Source organism: Dreissena polymorpha, chromosome 1 (genome assembly GCF_020536995.1).
Source record: "Dreissena polymorpha isolate Duluth1 chromosome 1, UMN_Dpol_1.0, whole genome shotgun sequence".
In the NCBI taxonomy this organism is placed as follows: domain Eukaryota; kingdom Metazoa; phylum Mollusca; class Bivalvia; order Myida; family Dreissenidae; genus Dreissena; species Dreissena polymorpha.
The window spans coordinates 73895132-73910121 of record NC_068355.1 but is presented as its reverse complement, the minus strand read 5'-3'; the positions used below and the strand labels follow the sequence as shown (position 1 = coordinate 73910121).

Sequence of the window (14990 nt, the reverse complement as noted above, 5' to 3'; positions counted from 1 at the left end):
TTGACCTTGGAGATATCGACGTAATTATTTCGCGCGACACACCGTCCAATGATGGTGAACAAATGTGCCAAATGATTTTAAAATCTGACAATGAACGACATAGTTATGGCCCGGACAAGCTTGTTCCGCCCGCCCGCCCGCCAGCCAGCCCGCCCGCATTCGCCAATCTAATAACCAGTTTTTTCCTTCGGAAAACCTGGTTAAAAACAATTTCAAGAAGTGTAATAGCTCCAGACTGTTCTTTTAAATGTTCAACTTTGCATGACCTGTAAATGGGGCAACTTATGGCTGACAATCCTCCTGTGTCCATTGCGAAGTGAAGACTAATTGGGCTAAGAAATCTCCCACTTCGCCTACTCGTGAGACCCCTATAATAGCATAAGCGTCTCGCGACATCGACTTACAACACTTTTAGATAAGGGTCTAGTCAACGAGTGAGCGAAGGAAATAACCAATGCAGTTTTTAATAAGCGTCTATATGAGGCTATTTTGGTCTTGTCACTAAATTCGTACACAAAAAAAGTACTCGACCTATCGGGCTACAGACTTGGAATTATCACTCGACAGAGGCAAAAATCAATCGATTCAGTCCACGGTAGAGTGGTTTAACACCAAGACTGATACCTCTAGAATCAGATTCTAGAGGTACATTTCCGTACCTGTAGTTGCAATAATTCAACTCTCAGCTTTACAGCCCAATAGGTTGCTGAGAGTTGCAATGCACTCTCTCTTGTCCATGGGTGCAAAATGTTATCAACAAAGCAAGGGGTAAGGAACACTGAAACTGCAAGAACTTATTAAAGTTTACCTGTCTAAACCACAAACTCATCCAAATGGTACCATTAAAGCAAGAAATAATTGCTTTTTATTGACTTAGTTTTTCTTTTGTACGCTGTATTCGCCACAACATAAGGCGAACATCCTGAACCAACAATACCAGTCAGTATTCACCCACGACAAGGGGAGCAACACAAACCCTACGCCAGACGGGGAACCAGCACCAACCATGCCAAATATCGAAACCACATCCTATGGAGTGCTGAAGCTACTACAGAAGCTAAACCCCCAAAAGGCAACCGGCCCAGACATGCTCCCAGCAAGGGTCCTCAAGGATCTGGCAAATGAATGTGCTCCGTACCTGGGCTACATATACCAGAAATGCATAACAACAGGCTCAAATCCAGATATATGGAAGACAGCAACAGTTTCAGCCATATTCAAGAAGGGGGACAGGTATAAAGCGAGCAACTACTGCCCTGTGTCACTCACTTGTATATGCTGCAAGATGCTAGAGCACATCATTGTCAGCAATGTCATGGGACACCTGGACAGTAACAACATCCTTACAGACTGCCAACATGGTTTCAGAAGGTGGCAGAGCTGCGAAACACAACTCCTAACCTTGTCAGATGAACTACTGAAGTCCTTAGACAAAGGTAAACAACACGACCTAGCCATCCTGGACTTCAGCAAGGCGTTCGACAAGGTCCCCCACAAGCGTCTGCTGACAAAACTGCACCACTACGGTATACGCGGCCAGACGTTGGAATGGATTAAGGCCTTCCTGACCGACAGAACGCAGCGAGTTGTTGTAGATGGTGGTACCTCAGATCCTGCCCCAGTAGTCAGCGGAGTACCTCAGGGGAGTGTGCTTGGACCGATCCTCTTCCTGGTATTTATAAACAACCTCCCCCTTAGAGTTTCATCCAACCAAGACTCTTTGCGGACGACTGCGTGGTCTACAGACAAAAAGACTCAGATAGCGACTGCGACCATCTGCAGGAAGACCTCCATCGGTTGTGGCAATGGGAGAAACTCTGGGGAATGTCATTCCACCCAGAGAAGTGCAGTATCCTGCGAGTCCACAGAAAACGATTTCCAATACTGCAAAACTACACCCTCAAAGGCCATATACTTGCCAGTGAAGAGACGTCAAAGTACCTCGGGGTGGAACTGACAAAAGATATGTCCTGGAAGCCTCACATCCATAACGTAACATGGAAAGGAAACAGCACGCTGGGATTCCTCCGCAGAAATCTAAGGATTGGCAACGAGAATGTAAAAAGTGCTGCCTACTTTTCACTCGTTCACCCACACCTGGAATACTGTAGCATGGTCTGGAACCCATACCAGAAGGACCAGATTCACGATCTGGAGATGTTCCAGAGAAGGGCAGCCAGGTATGTGACGAACCGCTACCATAACACTAGCAGCGTCACATCCATGCTTGATCACCTGCAGTGGGAAACCCTAGAGTCACGGAGGACAAAAGCCCAGCTGACGATGATCTACAAGATATCAAACAATCTCATAGACATCCCAGCAGCAAAATACCTCTCCCCAGGCTCAAGCAGAACCCAATCAAGCCATTACATCAAGTTCCTGCCTATCTCCACATCGACATCCTACTACAGGCATAGCTTTTTCCCCGGTATTATACCGACCTGGAACAGCCTTCCAGCCGCTGTTGCAGAATCCCCTGACTTGGTATCCTTCAAGCAGGAACTAGCAAACTTAAGTTTCTAATCAAGTCGTCAGTGCCAGCTACAAAATAAACCCCAATGACCCCTCATGGCTGTGCCGGTTGAGGTTCAATCCTCTCCGCGGCCACCGTAGCCGGATAGGCATAAGGTAGAGGGATGAAACGTAGCTGGGGATGCATCTGTACTGTCCTTCTGAATTTTAACTATCAAACTCTTTCTCACTTTACTATTTTCCCATTCTTACTTTATCTCCTCACCACCTGTCGCATAATTGTCAAGTTTGACGGCAGCGACGTACGATGTAGATATTGGAAAACTGAACCAATATTGGTTTGGTCGCAGTACACCAATATTTTTCACGTCGGGTTATGTGATGGAGCCTATTAAAGTCGATAACGATGTGGAATTCGATACAGAATACACTGTTTCAAATTAAAACATAAAAATGTCAGCGAGAAAAGTGTGTTGAAACATCGTTGTGTTTTCATAGAGTGCATGCAAAGGATTACATCAGTAGGTTGCCATTCAGTTAACTTTGTAGGTTGCCATTCAGGTAAATTTTACATGTTTATGAAGTTTATTCATTATTTTCCTCAATTTGTCTCGAACAACGTCTGTTAAGTGAAGCGCACAGATTCCATGCGCCGAACAGCACCCATGTTTATGAAGGGGTGCATATAGACTCCCAGAGCCGCCATAGCAAAAATTATCAAAAGCTCTGGGAGTCCGTTTATATGGACTACCGTACCTGTAGCCACTACCAACTGTTTAATATCAAAAAGTGAAATTAAACCTGAAGTCTAGTTTTCAATTAAATTGTTATAGAAACGTTTGTTGTTCTGCTGTACCATCTATGTTTACCTGATAGGTAAAGGGTGCAGATTGTATTAAAAATTTTACCAATACCCTTTATTAAGGCCAATATGTGTTAAATACTTTTCATATGTTGTCTGATGGTTACAGGCAGCCCCTACATTGTTTTACACTGGGTTCATGATACCTTACTACTTAACCACTACATTTTAATATTTTGCTTCGTCAGGTTCTTGTACATTTAAGGTTAACCTAATAGTTTAAAGCTGCACATTCATTTTCATCTCTTAACAGGTACCTGTACTTGGTCTTAATTCCAAAATCTGTTGTACACATCTGTTTGGTCATCTTGTTGGTTTAAGGCCGAAGCTCCATTGTATAACATATTATTGTTTACTTTCTTATCGATACATGTTATTGTTCACCTATAACAAAGGCCTGTAATTAGGGCCATATCTGTTGTATATTATCTCCTATGCATGATGGTTTAGGGCCACAGATCCATGGTTTTACTATATTATTGCTTAATTTTTACCGGTACATCTTTTTTATATTTATTTTCGTTGCTTTGCTTTACAATTTATGTTTACCTGACAGTTTAAGGCTGCAGGTAATTTTTCATCTATTAATAAGGCTGCTGTTTAAGGCAAGTATCTGTTGCTTATATCTCCTATGTTGTCTAGCGGTTTAGTGCTCGGATCGGGGATTATACTATATTATGGATTGCCTACTCTTTTACCGGTACATTGTCTTATTTTATCGTGTGTTGCTTTGCCGTACAATTTATGTTTACCTGACAGTTTTAGGCTGCAAGCAAACGTTTCACCTTTTTACAAGGCTGTTTATTAAAGCCATTATTTGTTGGATATATCTCCTATGTTGTATGACAGTTTAAGGCCGCAGATATATGTTTTTTCTTCATGATTGCTTACTCCTTTAAGTGTGCGTCTTCTTACTTTACTTTTGTTCTTTTGCTGTAAAAGTTATGTTTCCCTGACAGTTAAAGGCTGCAGGTAGTCTTTCACCTTTTTTACTGGTGCTTATACTTTATACAAATATTGGTTGTTTTATGTCTGACCGGTTAATGTCGCAGCTCAAATTATTTACATATAGGTCTAAGTCAATTTTGTTGACAATTAGGTTAAGCAGTTCTTATTAACACTGATTTTTTCTGGCAGTGTTTTTCTTATGGAGCATACACATATAATTAAGTTATGCTTATTCTAGTGATCGTTGAACACCAATCCTATTGTTTTCAATTAATTAACTTCACTATGTTCTATAATTTGTTATTAATTAGCAGATGGATGATTTAAGCCTAGGGGCTCTTTACAAATCAAAGCTTTTAATGCTCATTTGTCCTGAATTTTCACATTACCTGACCTTAATCGTAAGGCTACGTTTATATTCATTAAGGGGCAACTACCCCCTTTTCGAATTGCGGTCCTCTCCCGTACTTCATGGACGGCGGGGTTCCCGTTCCGGTCCCCTTTGTGGTGTGTTTTTACCACCCATTATGCCTTTCTGGAAAGAATCTGTTCTATTTTTATCTTTTTATGGCATTTTATAATAAATGCCCGTTTTCAATCAACAATATTGTGTTTGTTCTTTCCTTCAAGTCATACGAGTCCGTCCGGTCTATGACCTTTTCATTACCACCGAGGACAATACATAAATATGGACTACCATACCTGTAGCCACTACAAACTGTTTAATATCAAAAAGTGAAATCAAACTAGTCAATATAAATTGCCACCATGGAGTCTTTTGATGATTTTTGCTTTGGCAGACTCTTGGCGTCAATAGTCCACTCTATCTTTTTAATAGCGAAAGTTTTCCTTCTTTGTCTTTATTGATGCGCAAGAAATTTGGTGCGCAACATTCAAGCCCCGATATCAGACAGTTAATATCAACGGATTGCAATAATATTTACATACCTGTGTAGATAATTCATTTCTCAATAATGTTTCGTAAGAATTATGTAATGAAATCTTTCAATTTTGCACGCCTGACCAATTTAAATCAACACACTACTCACATTTTCCATTCCAATCGCCGTGCCCGCTGTATACCGCTGGTAGATTTTAATCGATAAGGCAGCTAATTACACTGTAATGCCTTCTTCTGATTGGTTGATATTTAAATATTTCATAACATGACGAGAGGTCACTGATTGTATTGTGATTTAAGCAGAAGTTTAACTGAAACAAATTATGCCTTTTCACTTCAATTCGACGCTATTTGAGGTAAAAATGGACTTCTTAACTAAAACTTTATGAGTTGGTTATGTTATTTTGCAATTTTTAGCATATTGATATAATAGCACTGTATTCATTTTTCATTATGGTTTTTACAGACCGGAGTTTCAGCGTTCAGATTTATTCTGAACGCGAATTATTTCAGCTAGAAATCAAACCTGAAGTTTAGTTTTCAATTAAATTGTAATAGAAACAGTATATCTAATAATTTTTTATGACATGTACAAACAAATATATAATTTCTTACATAAAAACAAACAAAGAAAGTGACAAAAATGTGATTAAAGCAGGATACCCCACCCAAATCCAGAATCAAAATTGGAAAATTAACATTCCAAAACGCATTACATAAATCTTCATAAAATTTATAAATTTTAACACATCTATCTCCAAAGCCAATTAATGTGTCCGACTTGAATAATGAAAACACACGGCATGCATAAAATGTGGTTAAACGTTAAAATTGCAAACCATGGTAAAATTCTTCAGACACATAACGGCTTGAAAATTGATGTTCACTTTTAATCAAATGCAAAAAAATCTTTGACACTTACACAACCATCCCGTATGCACCTTCACCCACATATTGCAAATTAGTATATCTAGGACCAATTTCGAACACATGTCCTTTCACGAGTTCTTGATTCGGATTCTTAATTTCTGCAGCCATCTTGCATGTTGATAGTCAGGTTTGATCACGTGACATTCATTTACGTCACATAATCAAAGCGCTGTAACTAAACACAAAGAGCATAGCAGGCAGAATATGAATAGGTGATATTAGTTAATCAAACAAATCGAGTCTATGTTTCACAGTTATGTAGGCAAACTTGTACAACATATTAATTCCCGCAAAAATGCAGGGTGATTGATAACTATATTTCATTATTTCTTTAAAAGGATGCCGTAGAAGCATGATAAATAGAAAATAAGTTCATTTCCAATTGTTGAGTAATATCACGGACTTTAGATGGATATATCAATATACGCTCCGTGGTAATATATCTGAACGGTAGCGAAGTTTGAGGTTTTGTCAAGGGCTATAATATAGAACGTATTCATAAGCAAATTTGTAAAAATCTGTTAGGTGTTAAAAGAAGCACTAAAAATGATTGTATATACGACGAACTTGTTGTCCTTAACCGTCAAACAAATAGATATTACAATATCATAAAATATTGGATTAAAATATTACACACTGATAGCAGTAAAAAAAACTTATATTGTTGACTGAGTGTGAACGATATCCTAACAAAAAATTGGAAATTGAAGTCAGAAGATAAAATAGATTACGATAATAAAGAAGTTGATAAAGATGGAGATGCTACACGTGATGATATGGATTACGATGAAAGCGATGATGATAGAGCTTATGACTGAGACAAAAATAAAAAAGATGATATAAATTATGATAGAAATAATGATAGAGATGGAGATAATATATATGAAGATGATAGGACTGAAGATGATGAAAGAGATGAAGATGATAGAAATGAAGATGATATATACGGAATATTACACTAGTCCAGGGACCTATACAAACAAAGGGATGAGACACTCACTGAACCGAAGAACAAGCTATCGCGTTGTTTCGCAAAAGGGAACGAGACTTGCGACCCAACGAGACTTCGCGCTTCGAGGCAAATTTTAAGAGCCGCCATTTTGACAAAGCGAGACCGTGACAAAGCAATCGAGAAATAATAAGAGTACAAATTAACCAAGTGTTGCCAACACAGAAGTATTCATTGCAAAGGTTTGTTGAGTTTGATACATCTTATTGTTTCATTTGTTTTCGACTATGCTTTGTATTTACTTATAAAACAACGGTGGGTATTTTCACCAAATCATGCGTATCATTGTTTACACTTCCATAATCCGAGAAACGTGTGTCGTGGCTTTTTTCAAAAGGCTTGGTCAAATAAAGCTCTATACTATTGTTTTTTTGTATTCTTACAAACGTTACATTTCAACGCATTGTGTGATGCTAATTTTATTTGTATTGTTAGCAAATTCATGATTTTAAATGAGCACAAAGGCAATACAATTTAAGTCATTTTTTAATTTTTACCACTATCAGTTTCATCAACATATGTCGTGGCTCTTTTTGAAAGGCTCAGTCAATACTAGCCCTATATTAATCTTATGGGTATCTTTACAAACATTACATTTTAACGCATTGAGTGATGCTAATTTTATTTGTATTATTTACAAATTCATGATTTTGAATGAGCACAAAGGCAATACAATTTTAGTCATTTTTTTATAGGTTACCACTTTCAGTTTCATCAACATATGCCGTGGCTATTTTTGAAAGGCTCAGTCAATACTAGCCCTATATTAATCTTATGGGTATCTTTACAAACATTACATTTCAACGCATTGAGTGATGCTAATTTTATTTGTATTATTTGCAGAGGCATAATTTTGTATTAGCTCAAAGATTATACAACTTTAGTCATTTTTTATTTTGTAATCACTATCAGTTTGATCAACATATGTCGTGGCTCTTTTCGAAAGGCTCAGTCAATACTAGCCCTATATTAATCTTATTGGTATCTTTACAAACATTACATTTCAACGTATTGAGTGATGCTAATTTTATTTGTATTATTTGCAAATTCATGATTTTGAATTAGCACAAAAGCAATACAATTTTAGTCATTTTTTTATTTTTTTTACCACTATCAGTTTCATCAACATATATCGTGGCTCTTTTTTGAAAGGCTCAGTCAATACTAGCCCTATATATATCATGTTGGTGTCTTTACAAACGTTGCATTTCAATGCATTGTGTGGTGCAAATTTAATTTGCATTATTTGCAAAGGCATAATTTTGTGTTAGCTCAAAGATAATACCATTTTAGTCATTTTTTTTATTTTGTAATCACTATCAGTTTGATCAACATATGTCGTGGCTCTTTTCGAAAGGCTCAGTCAATACTAGCCCTATATTAATCTTATGGGTATCTTTACAAACATTACATTTCAACGCATTGTGTGATGCTAATTTTATTTGTATTATTTGCAAAGGCATAATTTTGTATTAGCTCCAAGATGATATAATTTCAGTTATTTTTCAATTTTTTAGTTAAACGTGTTATCAACATATGTTGAGGCTTTTTTCAATAGACTCCATCAATAGTAGCACTATTTTGATCATGTTGGTATTTTTGCAAATGTTACACTTCAATAAACTGTGTGGTGCACATTTTATTTACATGAATTGCAAAGGCATAATTTTGTATTAGCTCAGAGATTATACAATTTTAGTCATTTTTTTTTTAACCAGTCTCGGTTTTGAATGTGTATGTCAATGCTCTTTTCAAAAGGCTCGGTCAATAATTGACCTATGATAATCATGTTGGTATCTTTAGATATGTGACACTTCAATGCATTGTGTGTTTCACATTTAATTTGCATTATTTACTAACTCATAACTTTGTATAAGCTAAAGGACAATACACATGTATAACTTTAGTCATTTTTTAATTGTTAGACCGCTTTCAGTTTTGTATACATATGTCATTGCTTTTTGCGTAAGGGCCAAGGCTCTGTAAATACTAGCCCTATATTATTCATGTTGGTATCGTAACCCTTTCAGCGCTGGAATCAAACTTTAAAGGCCTTTGCAAACTGTTTGGACCCAGATGAGACGCCACAGAACGTGGCGTCTCATCAGGATTCAAACTGTTTGCTATTCTGAAAGTATTCTGTGAAAAAAATCTAAGAAAATGCTAATTTTAGAAATTCAGCAGACAACACTTTAGCAGACGACAAATTTCCCAGCATGCTAAGGATTAGCAAATTGTACACTTCAGTGCATTGTGTGGTGTACATTTAATTTGCATTATTTGCAAAGTTCTTGATTTGTATAAGCTCAATGATGATACAATATTAGTCCTTAATCAATTATTTAAAAAAAACAATTGAGATTAACATTTGTCTCCGCTTTTTCTTAGGGATTGATCAATACAAGCTCTATTATTGTTTGTGTTTGTACCAATGTTACATTTCAATGAAATGTATGGTGCATATTTTAAATGCATTTTTTGAAAAAAAAAATTGATGTCTGCATAGGAAATCCTGAGGTGGAATTTTCAATGATGTTTGCTAAGAAGAGATTTCATTTCAACAAAAAATGTCATAAAAGTGGAAAGTGTCGTCCTTATTAGCCTGTGCGGACTGCACAGGCTAATCTGGGACGACACTTTACGCACATGCATTATGCCAAGTTTTCTCAAAACACGAGACATATAATCGTTCTCATTCACAGAATGTTTGGCCATTTTTTTTTAAATATAAATTTAATAACTATTATTCTAGAAAAAAAATAGAAAAATTGCAAAGGTCATATTTCTTTATCATTGGAGAAAACATTTATTCTGAGATATTTTCAAGAGTTTGTTTCCACATTGTTAATGCTTCTATTAAGAATTTCTGAAATGTGTAGATAATTGTTATTCAATTAATGCAAAAAATCGGAATTCTTACATAAATATTTCAATTAATTTTATTTATATGTTGATACAACTAAGTACATTTTTATGTCCATCTGTCTGGTCGTCTGAAATTCCGTCACACTTTGCGTTTAGGTTTTGCGTTAACGTTTCGAAAAATGTGGAAAAAGGTGGCATAGTCTATTAGTCTTCCTATGGTGGCAAGCCATGTTTTCAATAAATGATGGTGACTGTGTAAACATTTTATTAACTGATTTTTAGAATATGTTTTGTTTTATGCTTTTAGAATGCCTAGAAAACGCAAAAGAGGATCCCTTACGGTGAAACGCAAGTACCACTACATAACATCTGAACAGCCAAAGGAAGAAAACCATGTTGCCAGTGAACCCCTGGTGAACATTAAAGCTACAACAGATTCTTCTACCCAGTCAGAAAGTGAAAATGTGCAGTTCACAAGTGATCATAGTTATGCTATTGATGAAGACTCCACATATGAGCTTGACTCCTTCCAGGAGACAAACAATGATAAGCCTGAAGCTGATGTGATGGAATGTAGTTCAGGGCTTCTAGAAATGGAGGTGGAGACGACAACCTTCTCAGACTTTGCTGTGGAACTTAAACTGCAAAATTTTTCATCTCAGTTCGTTGTAAAGGAATTAGAGCAATCAATTCAAATGTTACAGTTGTACGCAAATGACAGTCTGACAGCAAGTTATCGGTTGAAATTAAGAGTAATTTTACGTGCTCTGTCTATGTGCATCGGAAATGCATTCCGAGATCTCACCAAATATGGACTGGACTGCCACAACATATCAATCGCGTTGCTTATGTTCTGGTGTTATAGGAAAGACTGTTAAAATTTGATGTCTGCATAGGAAATCCTGAGGTGGAATTTTCAATTATTTTTTTTTCGCATTGATAGTCGATGTAGGGATATAGATAAATGAAATTAACTAGTTTATATAGATGGAGTTATTAATTTTACTTATAGATTTCTCTCTAAATAAAATGATTGTACTTTATATACTCTAAGGAACCATATCGCTATACATAAACTATAGTTTTGCTTTAGTATAGGTTGTCAACACAGGGATTTTACTTATACTTAACTACAATTAAGTGTAGCATAGGTAGAGGTATATCATACAGCTTTTACATTGTCAGTATTACTCAATTTTACATTTCTAAAAAAAAATTACGAATGAAAAAACAATGCAAGTATATACTTTATGCAGTTATATGCAGGGATCATATTTTTTTCTTATATGTGTCCTAATTTTATATTAATGTATGTAATTCTTGTTTAAAAAAAGTCATTTAATAATTATATTTTTCACTTATGAACTTTGGTACAGACAGGTCACTATGTATTAACAATATTAACATTCTCACGAAAACATGTTTATTCCTTATATTGTAAAAGGAACTTTTTCGAAGTGATGCATGATTTGTATTTACTTCAAAAGCATGCTGTTATTGTAAATGTAATGTAAATGACGATTAGCTTAACATGCTTAAGTCAGAATAAACTTTTATGTTCTATTAACTGCATTTAAATCTTTGTCCATAATTTTGTTAAAACCATTCTACAACACGTTCTATATTCATTTCTTTGAAAATAATTAAAGGAATAAAACACTAAACTCCTTTGTACACACTATTTACTTAACTAGTAACTGTAAATGCCTGATTCAATTGTCACATCATTATTACACCGTATCATGTGTCCACTGTTTTGGATATCTTACTTGCATGTGCGAGGATTTGATTTATTAATGTTGTTTTATATATTGATTGTTCGAGATATATATGATAATAAAACGAATAAAACATGAGTATATATATATATATATATATATATATATATATATATATATATATATATATATATATATATATATATATATATATATATATATATATACAGAACTACTTAAACACGAAAACCTTTCTTGTTTTTTGTTTGGTTTGTACGCAAAATGCAGAACTAAAAAAATGCATCCAATATTTATTACCTCGTAAATTCTGTTAATGTTTTTTTATGACATGACCTCGAAATCCTGATTCACTTTTATACTCCGCACCACAAACAGGACAAATATAGCACAGCTCTTTCGTGCTTGCTTGCGATTTATTGTTTGCCTCATCATCAGTATAATAACCTTATACCAAATCTAAATCTATGTCGTCATCCCATGAAAGGAAATTTTTATGTTTAGAAGACATTTTCAGTAAATTCCATGAATTCCAACGTTCACTATGACTTAAGGGAGTCCAAATAAATATTAAAATGATATTCGAAAATTTGCTGCGTCGGAGGTTAAAAGAGCAATTATACATTTTGAGTTGTTTGCACTTAACATGTCTTGATAATGTTGCTATTTTAAACATTTTGTTGTTGTTGTTGTTGTTGTTGTTGTTGTTGTTGTTGCTATTTTAAACAAAACATGGTAACATTTTAATTCTATTAAAAGACCGGTCTTTTTTACATGCACATACGTGCGATAAACAACGGCAATTTAACCCTGGCGAAACAACCGGCAATTAATATTCATCAAAGAGTCCGATAATTGGGTGCCCATTTGACATACTGCGTAATAATAAGACTAATTAATGATTGATTTTGAGATCAACAACGCAACAATTAAACGAATAGGTACTTGTTTATTTAACATAATATAATTTGAATCCGTAAAAAACGTAACGCGTTAAATAAGCGAAATCCCTCGCAATCGATATCGTGTAGCCGCATTATCGCTACACAGGGACCAATCGATCGAGATTATCAAATCTCGCGCACCGGTTTATTATCGCTACACCGGGACCAATCGATCGAGATTAAAGTATAGGTCCCTGATCTCGCGCACCGGTTTATTTTGCGTGCTGTAACGGGATATCGCGAGGTTGCTAATCCCTTTGTTTGTATAGGTCCCTGACTAGTCAAATGTTCCATGTGTTTGTATCAGTCGAGTGGCTTGTGTGATGACGTATCTCACGAGAGGCGGAGCCTCGAGCTAATGTGATACGAAATAGCGCAAGCCACGAGACTGATACAAACACTTGTAACAATTGACTTGCATACTATTCCTTTTTATTATATACAACTTTGAATCATTTAAGTTTAAAATGAGTTTTTAAGCGTTCATAATAAAGCAAGAATGCTCTTTTTATTTTCGGCATTCAAAGTGACGCCACTAAAAGTAGTCCGGCTAGGATGGTAATACGGAATTGGAAAACTAGCGAGTAGTATAATACGGGAATTATTTCTGTGCAGTTGTATTTTACCGATTGATACAACTTGTATTTTTTGCGATGATGATAGAGTTGATGACAGAGAAGCAGATGATAGAGATGATGAAAGGGATGAATATGATATCAATGATGATAGAGATTATGATAGTGAGGATAAAGACGAAGATGATGGAGATGAAGATGATATAGATGATGATAGAGATTATTATAGAGATAATATTAGAGATAAAGATTATAAGGATGAAGATGTTACAGATGATGATAGAGATTATGATATATAGGAAGATGATAGAGATGATGCCATAAAGGAAGATGATAGAGATGATGATAGAGATGATTATGATAAAGATTAAGATTATAAAGATGATTATAGAGATTAGTATTAAAGAGATGATGAAAAAGATGATGATAGTGATGATGATACAGATGAAGATGATGAAGATGAAGATGAAAGAGATGATGATAGGGATGAATATGATATTGATGATGATAGAGGTTATGCTAGTGATGATGATAAAGACGAAGATAATTGAGATTTAGATGATAGAGATGATGATGATGATGATGATGATGATGATGATGATGATGATGATGATGATGATGATGATGATGATGATGATGATGCTGCTGCTGCTGATGATGATGATGATGATGATGATGATGATGATGATGATGATGATGATCATGATCATGATTATGATGATCATGATGATCATGATAGCGACGTAGATGACAGAGATGAAGATAGAGATGAAGATGATGATATAGTTGATGATGAAAGAGATTATTTTTCGTGACTCTTAATTTTCGGACATGCGCGTTTTCGTCTATCATAAATGACTCTAAATTTTCGGACAGTATATATTTAACAGCGCTATTTTACTTGATTTCGGCACTGTATTCGCTTATCTTAATGACACTTTGATCGTGGGGTTTAACGCACGGATTAAGGTCAGGGCAAAAGACCATAGCATTTGTGTAATTGGGTAAATATCCATGTATACCGGTAGGCAGCGATCGCTTCACGCAACAGCATTTTCAATGATATCCTATTAAGGAAGCAGTATGTTTAATGACTTTCCTTTTTTGTTCTGTATCATTTCAGGCAAGAGGATGCAACGCTGTGATTTTTTTTTATTTTAAAGTAGAAACACTATTGTGCATTGTTTCATAGCTTTTATTTCAATATAATGATAACTTACGGATATTTAATTTTTGTCTCTAAATTTTCGGACACCTGAACTTTTTGAATATTTTCCGTACCTAAATTTTCGGACAAGAACAACAATAATTATTTTTAAGTGTCTATTAAGTGACTGAGTTATTACGGTAGATGAAGAAGCTAATAAAGATAACGGATATGACGATGTTGTTAAAGATTTTAGAGTTCACATTGGTGGCGTCTTTATCATGGTTAAGGTATGTTCGAAATTAATTTTAACTCAGAAAGTACAATCACACACACACACACACACACACTAAAACTTCAGAATCATATTTAAGGTCAAACTGAACCTAATAACACAAACAGTATAAAATTGCTATATAAAATCTAATGTTGTTCTGCTCGTTTTTCCAAACCAATAGCAGGTAGTTTTGGTTCTAAAACATTAAAGAATAATGGTATCAGTTTATGGAACAATCTTCCTCTAAACATCAGGGATGTAACTAAATCTAACCATTTCAAGGGTGCCATCAAAAAACACCTTTTACAGTCTTTATAGATT

The 14990-nt window shown here is 35.3% G+C and overlaps 2 protein-coding genes and 1 long non-coding RNA gene across 4 annotated transcripts in view; 1 reads left to right on the top strand and 2 right to left on the bottom strand.

Annotated features, from left to right (window-relative positions):
* LOC127835283 (mitogen-activated protein kinase 1-like) overlaps positions 1 to 6246 on the bottom strand; it is a 54082-nt gene extending 47836 nt beyond the window's left edge. For both annotated transcript variants that reach the window (XM_052361643.1, XM_052361635.1), the window contains exon 1: positions 6109 to 6246. In XM_052361643.1, the coding sequence (XP_052217603.1) occupies positions 6109 to 6224 (116 nt within the window). In that variant the 5' untranslated portion in view covers positions 6225 to 6246. The remainder of the gene's footprint in view (positions 1 to 6108) is intronic.
* Positions 1 to 14990, bottom strand: part of LOC127835293 (sulfotransferase 1A1-like) — a 368467-nt gene that overhangs the window by 188919 nt on the left and 164558 nt on the right. The window lies entirely within an intron of this gene.
* LOC127835387 (uncharacterized) lies at positions 7181 to 11557 on the top strand. Its single transcript, XR_008028508.1, has 2 exons — positions 7181 to 7307; positions 10298 to 11557. It is a non-coding gene; the product is annotated as an uncharacterized LOC127835387 (long non-coding RNA).